The sequence below is a fragment of the Ovis canadensis genome, chromosome 6 (genome assembly GCF_042477335.2).
Source record: "Ovis canadensis isolate MfBH-ARS-UI-01 breed Bighorn chromosome 6, ARS-UI_OviCan_v2, whole genome shotgun sequence".
NCBI classification, from domain to species: domain Eukaryota; kingdom Metazoa; phylum Chordata; class Mammalia; order Artiodactyla; family Bovidae; genus Ovis; species Ovis canadensis.
The window spans coordinates 107,566,741-107,584,669 of record NC_091250.1 but is presented as its reverse complement, the minus strand read 5'-3'; the positions used below and the strand labels follow the sequence as shown (position 1 = coordinate 107,584,669).

Here is a 17,929-nt window from a genome sequence, read left to right as displayed (position 1 = left end):
AGTGAGGAGAGATTTCAGGATATTTTCACAAAGCAGGACGATGGAGTACAAGGAGGGTGGCGGGGGGGAAGAGTATCTGATACGCCTATATTTTATTCAAGGAGGGTGGGGGGGGAGTATCTGATAAGCCTAAATTTTATTAAGAGAAGATGTGCATTTTTAACAGTTTATTGATGGCATGTAAAAAGCTAAGGAAACAAAAAATCATACAACTAGTAACTCTGGAGTAAAAGAAGTACTTAAAAAGAAAAGGTAGCAGTCTTGTCTACTCTGGGAGAATGGGAAGGGAAAATGCACAAATATTGAGAAGAGTGATGTTTATCAGATACTTTTAATTTACTGACCTAACAGCTATTTCTTATTCCCTTCTCCCTGCCTCCTTACACAATAGAGGCTGGAAAAGCTAATTACCCCTTTGCAAGATTTTCTTGTAGTTCAGCTCAGTTCAGTCGCTCAGTCGTGTCCGACTCTTTGCAACCCCATAAATCACAGCACGCCAGGCCTCCCTGTCCAGAGTTCACCCAAACTCATGTCCATTGAGTTGGTGATGCCATCCAGCTGTCCCATCCTCTGTCGTCCCCTTCTCCTCCTGCCCTCAATCTTTCCCAGCATCAGGGAATGAGTCAGCAGATGACCAAGTAGCTGTTCCAGTCAATAACACACAATCTGGTGAAATCTACCTGGAGTTTCTGGGGAAGCTTTACCCTCTTGGTTAAACAGGCAGATTTGGCCGCCATCCTCCTTTCCCTTCATTTCATCTTGGACATGGACTGATGCCTATATCTGCCAATAGTCACACTGAAAACACGAATCAACAAACTCAATATGCTAAAGGTGGTGGGCAAGAAACAAAGAGTCTGAGTTACTCATGATGTAGCTGAGTTCCTGTACCAACTCTGGACAGCCCACCTGCAGTTTTTTGATTAAACGAGAGCCACCAGGCAGGTTTTCTGTTACAACCGAATGCAATAAAGAACTCCTAATTAATGTAAGGTATATTAGGGCTAAATACTTATTCTCTATAAGTATTGGGAAGTCAATAAATAATGTCTAACATTTTTAAATCAAGAAAAACATGCTGAAGCATGTTATTTACTTAGAAACATGCAGTAAGTATCTAAAAAATAGTTAAAAAACAAAAAGGGTGCCACTGAGGAGTGGGAATTGGGTTTAGAAAGGGGTAGGCAGGGCTAGGGCTATTTTTCACTGTAAGCCTTATATGGAGGGTTCTGAACCAGACACTTCTCTGTTGTGGAGGCTGTCTGCGAATAGTTGGGCAGTGCTCTTTGGCCTACACCCACTAGACGGTGCTAGCACACGGAGATGGTGCAACAATTAAAAATGTTTCCAACTACGGTCAACTGATCCTCCCAGACAAAACTGCTCCTGGTTGAGAACTATTACCTTATATTACCATTTTATTTTTTTTTTATTTTCAATAATACTGTACGATTTTGATAAAACTAAATTATGGATAAAGAAACTAACGGTATGAAAAGAGCTAGACAGGAGACCATCAATGACTTTTTTCCCTTCAAGACTCCCACTTTCCTTTCTGACTCCTCCCTGGGCCTAAGAGACTCCCTCTTCCCGTCCCAGACACACACAGACAGAACAGAGACACTTACCACCTAGAAATGCACACTCATAGTGGCTGCAGGTCTTGTTTGTGCTCTGAAGGATAAGGTTATTGCCAGCCTCATCCTGTGACACATGAAAAACCTCATTCAGAGGTATTAAAACAATTCTTTCATTTTCTTTATCAAAAAATTTTTCAACGGCAACTCCAAAACATGTTTTGATGGTTAACAGAACATGTTGGCCATCAGCAGCTTGAGGTTTGGATGAATATGCCAAGGTGAAATGGCCAAGTCGGGCTTGGTTCAGCTCTCCAAATGTAAATGAAGTATTCAGCCTTACGCTGTATACCACGTTTTTGTAACTGTTCTCACAAGATCTTCTCAGCAACTGCAGGGCTTTTGTCAGATAAAAATGGAAAGCTTTGAACTGGAAGCCATAGACATAATCTTTTCGAGACTGGCCAGCCATTTCCATAGCTTCATTGAACAGATGGTAAAAGGAAGACTGCTCTTGAGCTTCAGAAATATAGGCCATCAGGGCTATACCATAGTTATCCTTGAAATTCACAGGGAGAAAGAGCTGAGGCTTCCGAGCTTCCCACCTGGCTTCTGCATTTTCCCACACATCTTCTAAGAGCTGGAGGCTTGCTTTCTCCTCCTTGAACAGTTGAGGAACATATTTGATTTCCATCCGGTTAGCACATTTCAGGTATTCATCATCAAATGCATTATGTGCCATATCTAACATTTCAGCTTTTACCTGCAAAGGGAAAGGAAATTAGTACTCTTGAAATAAAAATATTTAGTGTATATCATTTTCTCTCAATTGTCTGCAAAGAATCCTGCATCCTCTCAAACCCTGCCAAGACTCTCTTCCTTGCTCACAATGAACTTCTGATATCTTTTTATATAGGAAATATATTCCACTGTTAGTGATAACTTCTCCCAGCTGTGACATATTTACATGAAAGAGTAAACGGGAAGTATGAGCATGACCATGCCTGTAAGTCATTCATCTGAACCCTGTAGTACAGAGGAAAGAAAATGAGTGTCAAAAAAAGAAATGGGTGGCAGTCCTGGCTCTGAAAGATATTCTTAGCTTGATTTCCTCAGCCACTCAAGACTACTGAGTGAATCTGAAATACCTTGCGTGAAACACTTTACTAGATGGATACATACATAAAGGCAAATATTCCCCCTTTTTCTTTGAGGACACCGCTCCTTTTTCTGTATGGTTTGGCTAGGACTAATTCTGCATCTTCAGCCCCTATTATAAGTAATGATGCGGGCTTAAAAACCAGAGCACTCCCAGATAAACAAAAGGCTTTCTTTTCCTTCAACCATAAGCTCTAAGGATAATATTGGCTTGGAGAAGCCAATAGCTATCCTTTTAGTCCCTTAAAGAATCCTGTCTGCAAATAAAGCCAACAAAGAAAGGTTTGTAGAGCTTAGAGGTGAAGAGAGATGAGGTCCTGATAACATTACTTAAGGCCTGAGTCTAGCATTACCTGAAAGCTGTATTTTGCTCCAGTTGTTAGAAACAGTAAATTCCCTATTCATCTGGGCTTTTTGTTCTATGCAACTGAAAAGGACTAAGATTCTTTAAATGATACGCATAACATAAGAAGCAGGATAGTGTAGTATACCTAACACTAGCTTTGAGCCAGAGAGATCTGGGTTCTAATTCCATTTCTGTTACTAACTAGGTACTGATTACGTATGGCATTTGACATTTTTGAGCTTCAACAGCGCTAAGGGAATACTTCTTAGACTCCTTTGCATGTCCAGCATATTCCAATTGGCCATTAAAGGTCACAGTTTCTCAAGGCTATTTATTTTCCAAATCTCAAGTCTACCCTTAGGCAATGATGTAAGACCCATAGTTTCAATGATCATCTGAATATCTCTGACGTGTTGTGTAAGTGCAAGATCTATATATCAACTACATAATTAATAACTCCATTTGACTTCTGTATATCAACTGCCTGCTTAATAATTTCACTTGAGGTGCTCAAAGATCCTTCAAACAAAACAATCTAAGAGCAAGGCCAAACTTACAACCCTACTGTCTACAGCTGGCATCAAAACCTAGTCCTTATATAAAACCATCCATTCATTTGTGAAATTTTCTTAGATTTCTCCTTCTCACTCACGCCCTGCACTCCTAAGGCCTAAAAAAACTTCTCCAGAGTGCTTTCTGTGTGTGCAGCACTAACTGTTCATATATATTAACTCATTTAATCTTCATGGTAACCCTATGAAGTAGGTTCAGTTCAGTTCAGTCACTCAGTTGTGTCCAATTCTGCAACCCCGTGGACTGCAGCACTCCAGGCCTCTCTGTCCATCACCAACTCCTGAAGCTTACTCAAACTCATGCCCATCAAGTCAGTGATCCCATCCAACCATTTTATCCTCTGTTGTCCCCTTCTCCTCCTGCCTTCAATCTTTCCCAGCATCAGGGCTTTTCCAGTGAGTTAGTTCTTCGCATCAGGTGGCCAAAGTATTGGAGTTTCAGCTTCAGCATCAGTCCTTTCAATGATTCAGGACTGATTTCCTTTAGGATAGATAGGCTGGCTCTTCTTGCAGTCCAAGGGACTCTCAAGAGTCTTCTCCAACACCACAGTTCAAAAGCATCAATTCTTTGGCACTCAGCTTTCTTTATAGTCCAATTTCATATCCATAGGTAGGTAGGTACTATTATTAGCCCCTCTTTTAAAATGAGGAAACTAAGGCAGGGAGACTAACTTGTATGGAATTCAGATTTGAACCCAGGCAATCTGGCTCCAGAGTCTGTTCCTTAACCAAAATATGTTTCTGATGATAAAGACCATTGACATTTCTATAGTACTTAAAAAAAAAAAAAGGATTTAACTTTGTCTTTATAACAACACTTATGAAAGCTCTGGACAAGTAGTGCTAGTAGGAACTGTACTGACATCAGAAACTGTCTGATTACCAGGCACAAAATATTCTACTGGGAAAGTCACTGAGATCCCTGAAATTCTAGGTCCGTAGGTCAGTTTCTTGAAGTGGGAATTTGAGCTTTACTAGATCAAATCATTGCCATCTCCGAGCCAAGAAATGCACTTTCCTCCACAGCACAAAATGTACCAGAGTGCATCCTGGGCACCAATGTCTAATTTATCTTCAAGACTTCAACATATTATAAGACATCATCCCCTGAAACCACCTCCCACATTCCTCACATCATATCCAAGAGTTGATCCACTATGTTCCTGTCTTTCCCCTGTGCCTCTAACCAGTCTCCACATGTCTAATTTTAGACTTCAAGTCTTTCTGGCCCAAGGCCACAGCTGATTGTGTGTTCTGAACAGTGAGTACCTTGAGCAGTGAAAAAGCCCACAAATGCCACCACCATTCAGGGAAAACTGAATGGACATTAAGGAACAGGTACAAAGGCTAGGTGAACCTACTAATTATATTTTCTTCCTGAGTTATCCACCGAAACAAGGCTATATGGATGAAGCTTAATTACCAAAAATTTATTACAAAAATGTAAAAATGATTTTAAAAGATATCAGTTAAATTATGAAACATTCATAAATAAACACATCAAAATTATGTTGCAGAAAAATATTAAAAAGGCAAATGAGTGAGATACCACCTCATATCCATTAGGATGGATATAAAGATAAGGAAAAAAGGGAAAACAGCAAATGTAGGCAATGATATAGAGAAACTGAATCCTCATACACTGCTGTGTAAGTAATACAAAATGTGGAAAACAATTTGGCCGTTCCTCACAATGTTAAAACATTGAGCCACCATATGACCCAGCAATTATATACTTCTGGTATAAACCCAAGAGAACTGAAAATATATATATTCACACAAATATATGTTCACACAAACAAAAATCTGTTTGCAAAGGTTTGTGGCAGGACTATTCATTCATAAGTCCTGAATGAGGAAATGGCAACTCACTCTAGCAGTCTTGCCTAGAAAATCCCATGGACAGAGGAGCCTGGGAGCTCCAGTCCATGGGGTCACAAAGAGTTGGACAGGACTGAGCATGCATACTCGCATTCATTCATAAGAATCAAAAAGTGGGGTCAACTCAAATGCCCAACAATTAATGAATGGATAAACAAAATGTGGCATAACCATGCAATGTAATATTACTATACTACAAAAAAGAACAAACTACTAATATACACTGCAACATGTACGAAGCTGGAAAATGTTATGCTAAAAGAAGCCACCGAGAAGGCCAGATATTGTATGATTCCATTCAGATGAAATGTCCAGAATCTGCAAATTCACAGAGACAAAGCAGATTAATGGATCTCAGGGGATATAGGGAAGAGGGAATTGGAACTGACTGCTAACAGCTACAGGGCTTCTTTTGGGGGTGACAGGAATCCTATAATGAGATAAAGTGATGATGGTTGCACAACATAGTGAATATATGACAATCACTGAACTATACACTTTAAAATGGTATCTTTTTATATGAGAATTACACTTCAATTTTTTAAAAGTCACACTGCAAAACAGGTAACAGAATATACAATGATTCTATAAACAATATTTCAGATTATTAAACTCAAAATGGATTAAGTTTTTAAGAATTTAACACATTTTAAAGAAGGTACTTCAAATCAGTGGACAAATACTCAGTAGTGCTGTGAAAGCTAACAATGTGGGGGAGAAAAAATCAATGAGATACCTGGCTCATATTTTACATAAAAACATGTTACAGAATGTTTAAAGATTCAATTGTAAAAAATAAAATCATGAAAGTTCTACCAGAATAAAAAGAATGCTGAATGGGAGAAAACAGCCACTATATAAAACATGGGAAGCAAGCAGACATGGCACTGTCAACGTATATGAAGAAAAACACATGTTTTTAGAATATCCGATGCCACGGACAGACACCTGTAGCATAGTATTAACTTAAAAAGGTAAAAAGAAAAAACACTGTATGTAGCATGAATCTATCTTGTAAATTACAAACATGAATACACAGAAAAAGCTGAGAAGCCTACACACCAACAGATTAAGACTCTTTCCCTCTGGGTGGAAAACTGTGGATGATTTTTACTTTCCTCCCTTTGTCTACTTTTAATTTTTAATTTTTTACAGTTAACATGTATCAGTGTGTAAAAGGTAAGATCTAAAAAACAAACTTATTTTAAAAAACTAACATTATTATTATATCTGTCCTCATTTCTACCATCAACCCACACAAATGCCTCAGGCAACCTTATACCAAGAGTTCCCGTTCCAATGACCACATGCTTCCCATTCCTAACATTACCTGGAGGATGTCCATTAGAATCATAGGTGCCAGCAGCACGGTGACCATTTCAAAATGTCCTGTCTTCATTTTTCTCTTCTAAATTAAAATGAAAGAATTCCAATTCAGTAGAAGTTTAGAGAAATAGAACAGGATGACACACATGTATACACTTTTTCATTCTGGGTAAGAGTGGGTATCATGATGGTTAGGAAGTGATTATGAATAAATTCCCAATGGCTGAAAGGGTCATTAGATTTTGTCTGGTGATCTAACACCTTCATTCTACACATGAGGAAACAAAAGCTCAGAAAACTTCAGATATTTGCTCAGGATTAAATCTGTCAATTTCCATTCTCCTTTAGACATGTTGTCTCTCCCACCAACAGTCACTGATAGTCAATTATTCTTCCTCCCTCTCAATCTCCCCTCATCATACACAGGAAAACACAAACTGAACAAAAAAAAAGAAAGAAAAACACAACACCATTGCAGATTGGTTTCCTAGCTCCCTGTCTCCAAGAATCCTCCAGGAGTTAGTATCCACACACATCATTCATTCTTCATCCTCTCTGCAAACCAAGTGACACCCATTTGGTAGGATGGAGACAGGTAGTGGTAAAAACCAGAAGGTTATCCGGGGTGTTCTCTTCCTCCCAAATATTCACATTTAAGAGAAGCCAAGGATAAACAAGCATCCTGAATAACTTGCTGAAAGCAGGAATGAGAATAAGAAGAAGGTGAACAGGAAGCAACTCTGGTAAGATTATATAACTCTACTGGCTGTGTGCCCAATATTCATCCCAACATTCATGAGACAGAAGCAGGTAAACAGGAGGGTAAGAGGCCATCAAGGGCTGAAGGTGTCCCAGAATCACTAACTGATTCAATTAATTAAAGGCTGCTTTTCGGCTTTTTCTACACACCTAAAACAAAGTTGACATGGCTGGAACTGAACTGAAATCTCTTTTTCATCCTACCAATCACCATATTCTGGCACCTGAAAGTGGGGATGAACAGCACAAGGGAAAGAAGACAGTCTTCCCTTTGGCCCCAGATTACCATCTTTATTCACAAGCAGTCTCTTTCATTAAAGATATTAAAAGATAGCACAAAAATGCCACTTCTGTGTTAATCATCCCTTTAGAAAAGAGATTTTGAAAATAACACTTGACAGATAACTGTTACAAGACAAGCTCTGAATGAGGATTTTCTTGAAAAATCTTCACTTCCGTAGTCTGAATGTAAATAAGTCAAAATGTTTACCTGGCTTTTCTGCCTGTGGAGTTTTAAATGATGCTAGGTCTCACTGTTTCCCCACTCTCTCAGTTGTGGTGAGGGTGTCTTCAGGATAGGAGGTTGTTGACACTGAGAGCTGAAAAGGGAATGCTTTTCTTTTTATAAACATCCCCAGCAGTAGCTTGGCAGTGGCACATTACCTCATTTGTGTTCTGCTATTTATATCTGGCCCCCACACTATCCCTTGGAATCACCACAGTTAACACATGAAATCTCCAAGAGGCTTGTAAAGCCACAGCAATTCCCTCCAACCATACAGCATGTTCAGTCTGAGCCCTCAGATCTGAGCTTCTCAGAGAGTGATCACACTTCCCATTCCTAACCTTTTGACCCTTTGATTCTGAGATGTCAAGCTAAAGCAAGGATTTTACCCTCGCTAGATGGTTCACATAACTCAGAGAATTTCCTGTGTTAATCACCGGCAACGGTGATGGCTATCACCATTCACTCAACCGGCTTACTGTGCCAGGTGCTGGGATGCGCAAGGAAAACAAATCCGAAAAGCACTCAAACTAACAAAAGATGTGAAACTTATCCAGAATACATGTTAAGAACCTTAAGTACAAAGCCCAGTGAGAGCACTAAGAAGGGAAGGACTTGGCAGTATCTGCAACTATAGCTCTCATTTGAGTAACGTACACCTAGTAAATACATTGACTGCAATGTTGAAGACCATATGTTATTTGTTTTTCTCTCCCTGACTTATTTCTTGGCATAATGCCCTCAAGAGCCATCCACATTGTTACAAATGGCATTATTTCATTCTTTTTATGGCTGAGTAATATTATATTATATACTTACCATATCTTCTTTATCCACCTAACTGTCCATGGACACTTAAGTTGCTTCCGTATCTTCTTGTTCAGTCGCTCAGTCCTGTCCAACTCTTTCAGACCCCATGGACTGCAGCACACCAGGCTTCCCTGTCCTTCACCATCTCCCAGAGTTTGCTCAAACTCACGTCCATTGAGTTGGCGATGCCATCCAACCATCTCGTCCTCTGTTGTCCTCTTCTCTTCCTGCCTTCAATTTTTCCCAGCATGTAAATAATGCCATTCAGAACATGAAAGTACAGAAATCTTTTCAACTGTTTTAATTTTCTTTGAGTTAATACTCAGAAGTGGAATTGTTAGATCATTTGTTGTTACTGTTGCTGTTCAGTCACTAAGTCATGTTCAACTCTTTGTGACCCCATGGATTACAGCACACCAAGCTCCTCTGTCCTCCAATATCTCACAGAGTTTGCTCAAACTCATGTCCACTGAGTCGATGATGCTATCTAACCATCTCATCCTCTGTCACTCTCTTCTCTTTAGCTTTCAGTCTTTCCCAGCATCAGGGTCATTTCCAATGAGTTGGCTCTTGCATCAGGTGGCCAAACTATCAGGGTTTCAGCTTCAGCATCGGTCCTTCCAGTGAATATTCAGGGTTGATTTCCTCTAGGATTGACTGGTTTGATCTCCTTGCTGTCCAAGGGACTCTCAAGAATCTTCTCCAGCACCACAATGCAAAAGCATCAGTTCTCTTGTGTTCAGTCTCCTTTATGGTCCAACTCTCATATCCATACATGACTATTGGAAAAACCATAGCTTTAACTATACAGACCTTTGTCAACAAAGTGATATTTCTGTTTTCTAATATGCTATCTAGGTTTATCATAGCTTTCCTTCCAAGGAGCAAGCGTCTTTGAATTTTACAACTGCAGTCACCCTCCACAGTGATTTTGGAGCCCAAGAAAACCCAATTCTGTTTTTCATTTTTTGAAGAACTCCCCATATTTCTCATAGCGAATGCACCAACTTGGATTCCCATCAAGAGTGCATAAGCATTTCTTTTTCTTCACATTCTCCAATATTTGTTGTCTTTTTAAATAACAGCCATTCTCACAGGTGTGAGGTGATAGTTCATTGTGGTTTTGATGCGCATTTCCCTGATGATTAGTGATACTGATCTTTCTATGTGTCTGCTGGCCATTTGTGTATATTATTTGAAAAAATATCTCTTCAGGTCTTCTGTTCATTTTTATATGCATTATTTCTGATTGAGTTGTTATGAGTTCTTTACAAAGTTTGGATACTAACCCTTTATCATACGTATGATTTGCAAATATTTTCCACCATTCAGGTTGTATTTTCATTTTTAGATGCTTTCCTTTCCTGAGCAGAAACTCCTTAGTTTAGCTGAGTACCATTTTTTGATTTTTGCTTTTACTGCCTTTGCTTTTGGTGTCAAATTCAAAAAATCACTGCTAAGACCAATGCCAAGGAGCTTACCACTTATGTTTCCTCTAGGAGTTTTACGGTTCAGGTCTTACATTCAAGTCTTTAATACATTTTGAGTTAATTTTTAATGTATGATGTGAGAGAGTGGTCAGATTTAATTTTTTGCATGTGCCTATTCAGCTTATTTAACTTCTATGCAGAGTACATCATGAGAAACGCTGGACTGGAAGAAACACAAGCTGGAATCAAGATTGCCGGGAGAAATATCAATAACCAGTTATGCAGATGACACCGCCCTTATGGCAGAAAGTGAAGAGAAACTAAAAAGCCTCTTGATGAAAGTGAAAGCGGAGAGTGAAAAAGTTGGCCTAAAGCTCAACATTCAGAAAACGAAGATCATGGCATCTGGTCCCATCACTTCATGGGAAATAGATGGGGAAACAGCGGAAACAGTGTCAGACTTTATTTTTTTTGGCTCCAAAATCACTGCAGATGGTGACTGGAGCCATGAAATTAAAAGACGCTTACTCCTTGGAAGAAAAGTTATGACCAACCTAGATAGTATATTCAAAAGCAGAGACATTACTTTGCCAACTAAGGTCCGTCTAGTCAAGGCTATGGTTTTTCCTGTGGTCATGTATGGATGTGAGAGTTGGACTCTGAAGAAAGCTGAGCACCAAAGAACTGATGCTTTTGAACTGTGGTGTTGGAGAAGACTCTTGAGAGTCCCTTGGACTGCAAGGAGATCCAACCAGTCCATTCTGAAGGAGATCTGCCCTGAGATTTCTTTGGAAGGAATGATGCTAAAGCTGAAACTCCAGTACTTTGGCCACCTCATGTGAAGAGCTGACTCACTGGAAAAGACTCTGATGCTGGGAGGGATTGGGGGCAGGAGGAGAAGGGGATGACAGAGGATGAGATGGCTGGATGGCATCACTGACTCGATGGACGTGAGTCTGAGTGAACTCCGGGAGTTGGTGATGGACAGGGAGGCCTTGCATGCTGCAATTCATGAGGTCGCAAAGAGTCGGACACGGCTGATCGACTGAACTGAACTGATTCAGCTTTCCCAACACCATTACTGAACACCATTCCCAACACCATTTACTGAAGAGATTCCTTTCCCCATTGTATACTGGCTCCTTTTTTGTAAGTTAATTGACCATATATGCATGGGTTTATTTCTGGGCTTGCCATTCTAGTTCACTGATCTATGTGTCTGTTTTTATGTCAATACCACACTGTTTTGATTACTATGCATGTGTGTTAGTCGCTCAGACATGCCCAACTCTTTGCAACCCCATGGACTGCAGCCTACCAGGCTCCTCTGTCCATGGGATTCTCCAGGGAAGTATACTGGAGTGGGTTGCCATTTCCTTCTCCATTTGATTACTACAGCTTTACAATAAAGTTTGAATTGTGGCACACAATACTTTAAGCTTTGTTCTTCTTTCTCAAGATTGCTTTGCCTGTTTGAAGGTTTATGTGGTCCCCCCAAAATTTTGGGTTTCACTGGTGGCTCAGATAGTAACGAGTTCACTTGCGATGCAATGGGTTCAATCCCTGAGTCAGGAAGATCCTCTAGAGAAGGGGATGGTAACCCACTCCAGTATTCCTGGCTGGAGAATTCCATGGACAGAGGAGGCTGCAAGGCTGTACAGTACATGGAGTCACAGAGTTGGACAAGACTGAGTGACTAATGCTTACTTACTAAACAAGTTTTAGAATTTTTTTTTTGGTCCTATTTTGTGGAAAATGCCATTGGAATTTTCAAACGGATTGCACTGAATCTGTAGATGGCTTTGAGTAGTATAGACATTTTAACAATATGGATTCTTCTAGTCCCTGAGCATTGAATATCTTTCTATTCATCTGAGTCTTCTTCATCTTCTCTCATCGCCTTGATTAAATTTATTCACACTTTATTATTTTTGGTGAACTATAAATGAGATTATTTTTCTTTATTTTTCTTTCTGATAGTTATCGGTGCATTGAAACGTAAGAAATTTCTGTGTATTGATTCTGTGTCCTGCAACTTCACTGAATTTATTAGTTCTAGTTTTTGGAGGAATCTTGAGGACTTTCTGTATATAGTATTATGTCATCTGCAAACAGAGACAGTTTTACTTCTTCCTTTCCAATTCAGATGATTTAATTTCTTTCTCTTGCTGGACTGCTCTAATTAGGACTCCCAATACAATGCTGAGTAAGTGTCTAGAGTGGCCATCCTGATCTTGCACCTGATTTTAGGTGAAAAGCTTTCAGCTTTTCATCACTGAGCATATTAGCTATAGATCAATCACAGACAACCCTTACTACATGGAGGTACATTCCCTTTATACTTTATTGAGAATTTTTTTTTTAATCAAAATGGGTGTTAAATTTTCTTAAGTGCTTTTTCTACATCTGTTGTGATGATCACATGATTTTTATCTTTCACTTTTTTAATCTGCAGTATTTCACTGACTGATTTGTGTCTCTGAATTATCCCTGCATCCCTGGAATGAATTCCACTTGATAATGGTGTATAATACTTTTAATGCATTGTTGAACTCAGTTTGCTAATAATTTGTTAAGGATTTTTACATCTATGTTCATCAGGGATATTAGTCTGAAATTTTCATTTTTTTGTGTGTCTTTGTGTGGATTTAGTATCAGGCTAAGAATGCCCTTATAAAATGAGTTATGAACTCAGACATGTTTCCTCTTCTATTTCTTGGAAAAGTCTCAGAAGGACTGGTGTTAATTCTTTTTCAAATACTTGGTAGAATTTGTCATTGAAACCATCTGGACTTTTATTTGGGGCAAGTTTTTAATTACTGATTCAATCTGCTTACTAATAATCAGTCTGTTCTGATTTTTTGTTTCTTCCTGATTCACTGCTGGAAGGTGGTTACTAGGAATTTATCCATTTCTTCTAGGTTGCCCAAATTATTAGCATATACTTTATTTGAAGCAGTCTCTCACAATTCAGTTCAGTCATTCAGTCATGTCTGACTCTTTGAAACCCCATGGACTATAGCACGCCAGGCTTCCCTGTCCATCACCAACTCTTGAAGCTTACTCAAACTCAAGTCCATCAAATCAGTGATGCCATCCAATCATCTTATCCTCTGTCGTCCCCTTCTTTCTCTGCCTTCAATTTTTCCCAGCATCAGGGTCTTTTCCAATGAGTCAGTTCTTCGCATCAAGTGGCCAAAATATTTGGAGTTTCAGCTTCAGCATCAGTCCTTCCAACGAATATTCAGGGCTGATGCTGGAGCAGCCATGAAGAGATACCCCATGCCAAAGGTAAGAAAAACCCAAGTAAGATGGTAGGTGTTGCAAGAGGGCATCAGAGGGCAGACACAATGAAACCATACTCACAGAAAACTAGTCAATCTAATCACACTACGACCACAGCCTTGTTTAACTCAATAAAACTAAGCCATGCCCACGGGGCAACCCAAGACGGTCGGGTCATGGTAGAGAGGTCTGACAGAATGTGGTCCACTGGAGAAGGGAATGGCAAACCACTTCAGCATTCTTGCCTTGAGAACCCCATGAACAGTATGAAAAGGCAAAATGATAGGATACTGAAAGAGGAACTCCACAGGTCAGTAGGTACCCAACACGCTACTGGAGATCAGTGGAGAAATAACTCCAGAAAGAATGAAGGGATGGAGCCAAAGCAAAAGCAATACCCAGCTGTGGAGGTGACTGGGGATAGAAGCAAGGTCCGATGCTGTAAAGAGCAATATTACATAGGAACCTGGAATGTCAGGTCCATGAATCAAGGCAAATCGGAAGTGGTCAAACAAGAAATGGCAAGAGTGAACGTCGACATTCTAGGAATCAGTGAACTAAAATGGACTGGAATGGGTGAATTTAACTCAGATGACCACTATATCTACTACTGCAGGCAGGAATCCCTCAGAAGAAATGGAGTAGCCATCATGGTCAACAAGAGTCTGAAATGCAGTACTTGGATGCAATCTCAAAAATGACAGAATGATCTCTGTTTGTTTCCAAGGCAAACCATTCAGTATCACAGTAATTGAAGTCTATGCCCCAACCAGTAATGCTGAAGAAGCTGAAGTTGAATGATTCTATGAAGAACTACAAGACCTTTTAGAACTAACACCCCAAAAAGATGTCCTTTTCATTATAGGGGACTGGAATGCTAAAGTAGGAAGTCAAGAAACACCCGAAGTAACAGGCAAATTTGGCCTTGGAATGCAGAATGAAGCAGGGCAAAAACTAAAAAAGTTTTGCCAAGAAAATGCACTGGTCATAGCAAACACCCTCTTCCAACAACACAAGAGAAGACTCTACACGTGGACATCACCAGATGGTCAACACCGAAATCAGACTGATTATATTCTTTGCAGCCAAAGATGGAGAAGCTCTATACAGTCAACAAAAACAAGACCAGGAGCTGACTGTGGCTCAGATCATGAATGGAGCTGACAATGGCTCCTTATTACTAAATTCAGACTTAAACTGAAGAAAGTAGGGAAAACCGCTAGACCATTCAGGTATGACCTAAATCAAATCCCTTATGATTATACAGTGGGAGTGAGAAATAGATTTAAGGGCCTAGATCTGATAGGTAGAGTGCCTGATGAACTATGGACGGAGGTTCATGACACTGTACAGGAGACAGGGATCAAGACCATCCCCATGGAAAAGAAATGCAAAAAAGCAAAATGGCTGCCTGGGGAGGCCTTACAAATAGCTGTGAAAAGAAGAGAGGCGAAAAGCAAAGGAGAAAAGGAAAGATATAAGCATCTGAATGCAGAGTTCCAAAGAAGAGCAAGAAGAGATAAGAAAGCTTTCTTCAGTGATCAATGCAAAGAAATAGAGGAAAACAACAGAATGGGAAAGACTAGAGATCTCTTCAAGAAAATTAGAGATACCAAGGGAGTATTTCATGCAAAGATGGGCTCGATAAAGGACAGAAATGGTATGGGCCTAACAGAAGCAGAAGATATTAAGAAGAGGTGGCAAGAATACACAGAAGAACTGTACAAAAACGATCTTCATGACCCAGATAACCATGACTGTGTGATCACTCATCTAGAGCCGACATCCTGGAATGTGAACTCAAGTGGGCCTTAGAAAGCATCACTACGAACAAAGCTAGTGGAAGTGATGGAATTCCAGTTGAGCTATTTCAAATCCTCAACAATGATGCTGTGAAAGTGCTGCACTCCATATGCCAGCAAATTTGGAAAACTCAGCAGTGGCCACAGGACTGGAAAAGGTCAGTTTTCATTCCAATCCCAAAGAAAGACAATAACAAAGAATGCTCAAACTACCGCACAATTGCACTCATCTCACATGCTAGTAAAGTAATGCTCAAAATTGTCCAAGCCAGGCTTCAGCAATACGTGAACCGTAAACCTCCTGATGTTCAAGCTGGTTTTAGAAAAGACAGAGGAACCAGAGATCAAATTGCCAACATGTGTTGGATCATCAAAAAAGCAAGAGAGTTCCAGAAAAACATCTATTTCTGCTTTATTGACTATGCCAAAGCCTTTGACTGTGTGGATCACAATAAACTGTGGAAAATTCTGAGAGTGATGGGAATACCAGACCACCTGACCTGCCCCTTAAGAAATCTGTATGCAGGTCAGGAAGCAGCAATTAGAACTGGACATGGAACAACAGACTGGTTCCAAATAGGAAAAGGAGTATGTCAAGGCTGTATATTGTCACCCTGCTCATTTAACTTCTGTGCAGAGTACATCATGAGAAACGCTGGACTGGAAGAAACACAAGCTGGAATCAAGATTGCCAGGGGAAATATCAATAACCTCAGATATGCAGATGACACCGTCCTTATGGCAGAAAGTGAAGAGGAACTAAAAAGCCTCTTGATGAAAGCTAAAGTGGAGAATGAAAAAGTTGGCCTAAAGCTCAACATTCAGAAAACGAAGATCATGGCATCTGGTCCCATCACTTCATGGGAAATAGATGGGGAAACAGCGGAAACAGTGTCAGACTTTTTATTTTTTTTGGCTCCAAAATCACTGCAGATGGTGACTGGAGCCATGAAATTAAAAGACGCTTACTCCTTGGAAGAAAAGTTATGACCAACCTAGATAGTATATTCAAAAGCAGAGACATTATTTGCCGACTAAGGTCCGTCTAGTCAAGGCTGTGGTTTTTCCTGTGGTCATGTATGGATATGAGAGTTAGACTATGAAGAAGGCTGAGCACTGAAGAATTGATGCTTTTGAACTGTGGTGTTGGAGAAGGCTCTTGAGAGTCCCTTGGACTGCAAGGAGATCCAACCAGTCCATTCTGAAGGAGATCAGCCCTGAGATTTCTTTGGAAGGAATGATGCTAAAGCTGAAACTCCAGTACTTTGGCCACCTATGCGAAGAGTTGACTCATTGGAAAAGACTCTGATGCTGGGAAGGACTGGGGGCAGGAGGAGAAGGGGATGACAGAGGATGAGATGGCTGATGGCATCACTGACTTGATGGACCTGAGTCTGAGTGAACTCCGGGAGTTGGTGATGGACAGGGAAGCCTGGCGTGCTGCGATTCATGGGGTTGCAAAGAGTCGGACACGACTGAGCCACTGAACTGAACTCAACTGATGTCCTTTAGGATTAACTGGTTTAATCTCCCTGCAGTCCAAGGGACTCTCAAGAGTCTTCTCTAACACCACAGTTCAAAAGCATCAATTCTTCAGCGTTCAGCTTTCTTTATGGTCCAACTCTCACATCCATAACTACTGGAAAAACCACAGCTTAGACTAGATGGACCACTGTCAGCAAAATAATGTCTCTGCTTTTTAATATGCTGTCTAGTTTGGTCACAGCTAAGCTTTTCTTCCAAAGAAAAGCTTTTCTTCCAAGTCTCTTATGATGCTTTATATTTCTGTGATATCATCTGTAATGTCTTCTCTTGTTTCTGGTTTTCAGTTCTCTTTTTTCAGTGAGTCTAGTTAAAGATTTATCCATTTTGCTTATTTAACAAAAGAGCTTTTGATTTCATTCAGCTTCTCTATTGTCTTTGTTTCTTTTCATTTATTTCTAGTATGAATTTTGCTATTTTCTTCCTTCTAACTTTGGGCTTTATTTATTCTCCTGTTTCTAGTTCCTTGAGATGTAAAGTTAGGTTGCTTGAAATTTTCCTTGCTTCTTGCAGTAGGCATTTATCACTATGAACTTTCCTCTTAGAACTGCTTTTACTATATCCCACAAATTTTGGTATATGGCCATTTTTGTTTGTCAAGGTGTTTTTTTATTTTTCTTTCAATTTTTTCTTTGACCTACTGACTATATAGGCATATGCTTTTTAATCTTTCAGTTCAGTTCAGTTACTCAATCGGGTCCAACTCTTTGAAACCCCATGGACTGCAGCAAGCCAGGCTTCCCTGTCCATCACCAACTCCTGGAGCTTACTCAAACTCATGTCCATCGAGTCAGTGATGCCATCCAACCATCTCATCCTCTGTCCCCTTCCCCTCCTACCTTCAATCTTTCCCAGCATCAGGGTCTTTCCCAGTGAGTCAGATCTTCATATCAGGTGGCCAAAGTACTGCAGTTTCAGCTTCAGCATGAGTCCTTA

General features: G+C 40.0%; 1 protein-coding gene across 14 annotated transcripts in view; it reads right to left on the bottom strand.

The window, feature by feature from the left end:
* ART3 (ADP-ribosyltransferase 3 (inactive)) overlaps nt 1-17,929 on the bottom strand; it is an 81,427-nt gene that overhangs the window by 24,062 nt on the left and 39,436 nt on the right. For 8 of the 14 annotated variants that reach the window (XM_069594419.1, XM_069594416.1, XM_069594415.1 and 5 more), the window contains 2 exons: nt 6,865-6,942; nt 1,629-2,340 (listed from right to left, as the gene is read on the bottom strand). In XM_069594419.1, the coding sequence (XP_069450520.1) occupies nt 1,629-2,340; nt 6,865-6,933 (781 nt within the window). In that variant the 5' untranslated portion in view covers nt 6,934-6,942. Of the gene's footprint in view, nt 1-1,628; nt 2,341-6,864; nt 6,943-8,109; nt 8,428-17,929 lie in introns of those variants that run through there. The other 6 variants (XM_069594423.1, XM_069594426.1, XM_069594420.1 and 3 more) reach the window with 2 other exon arrangements.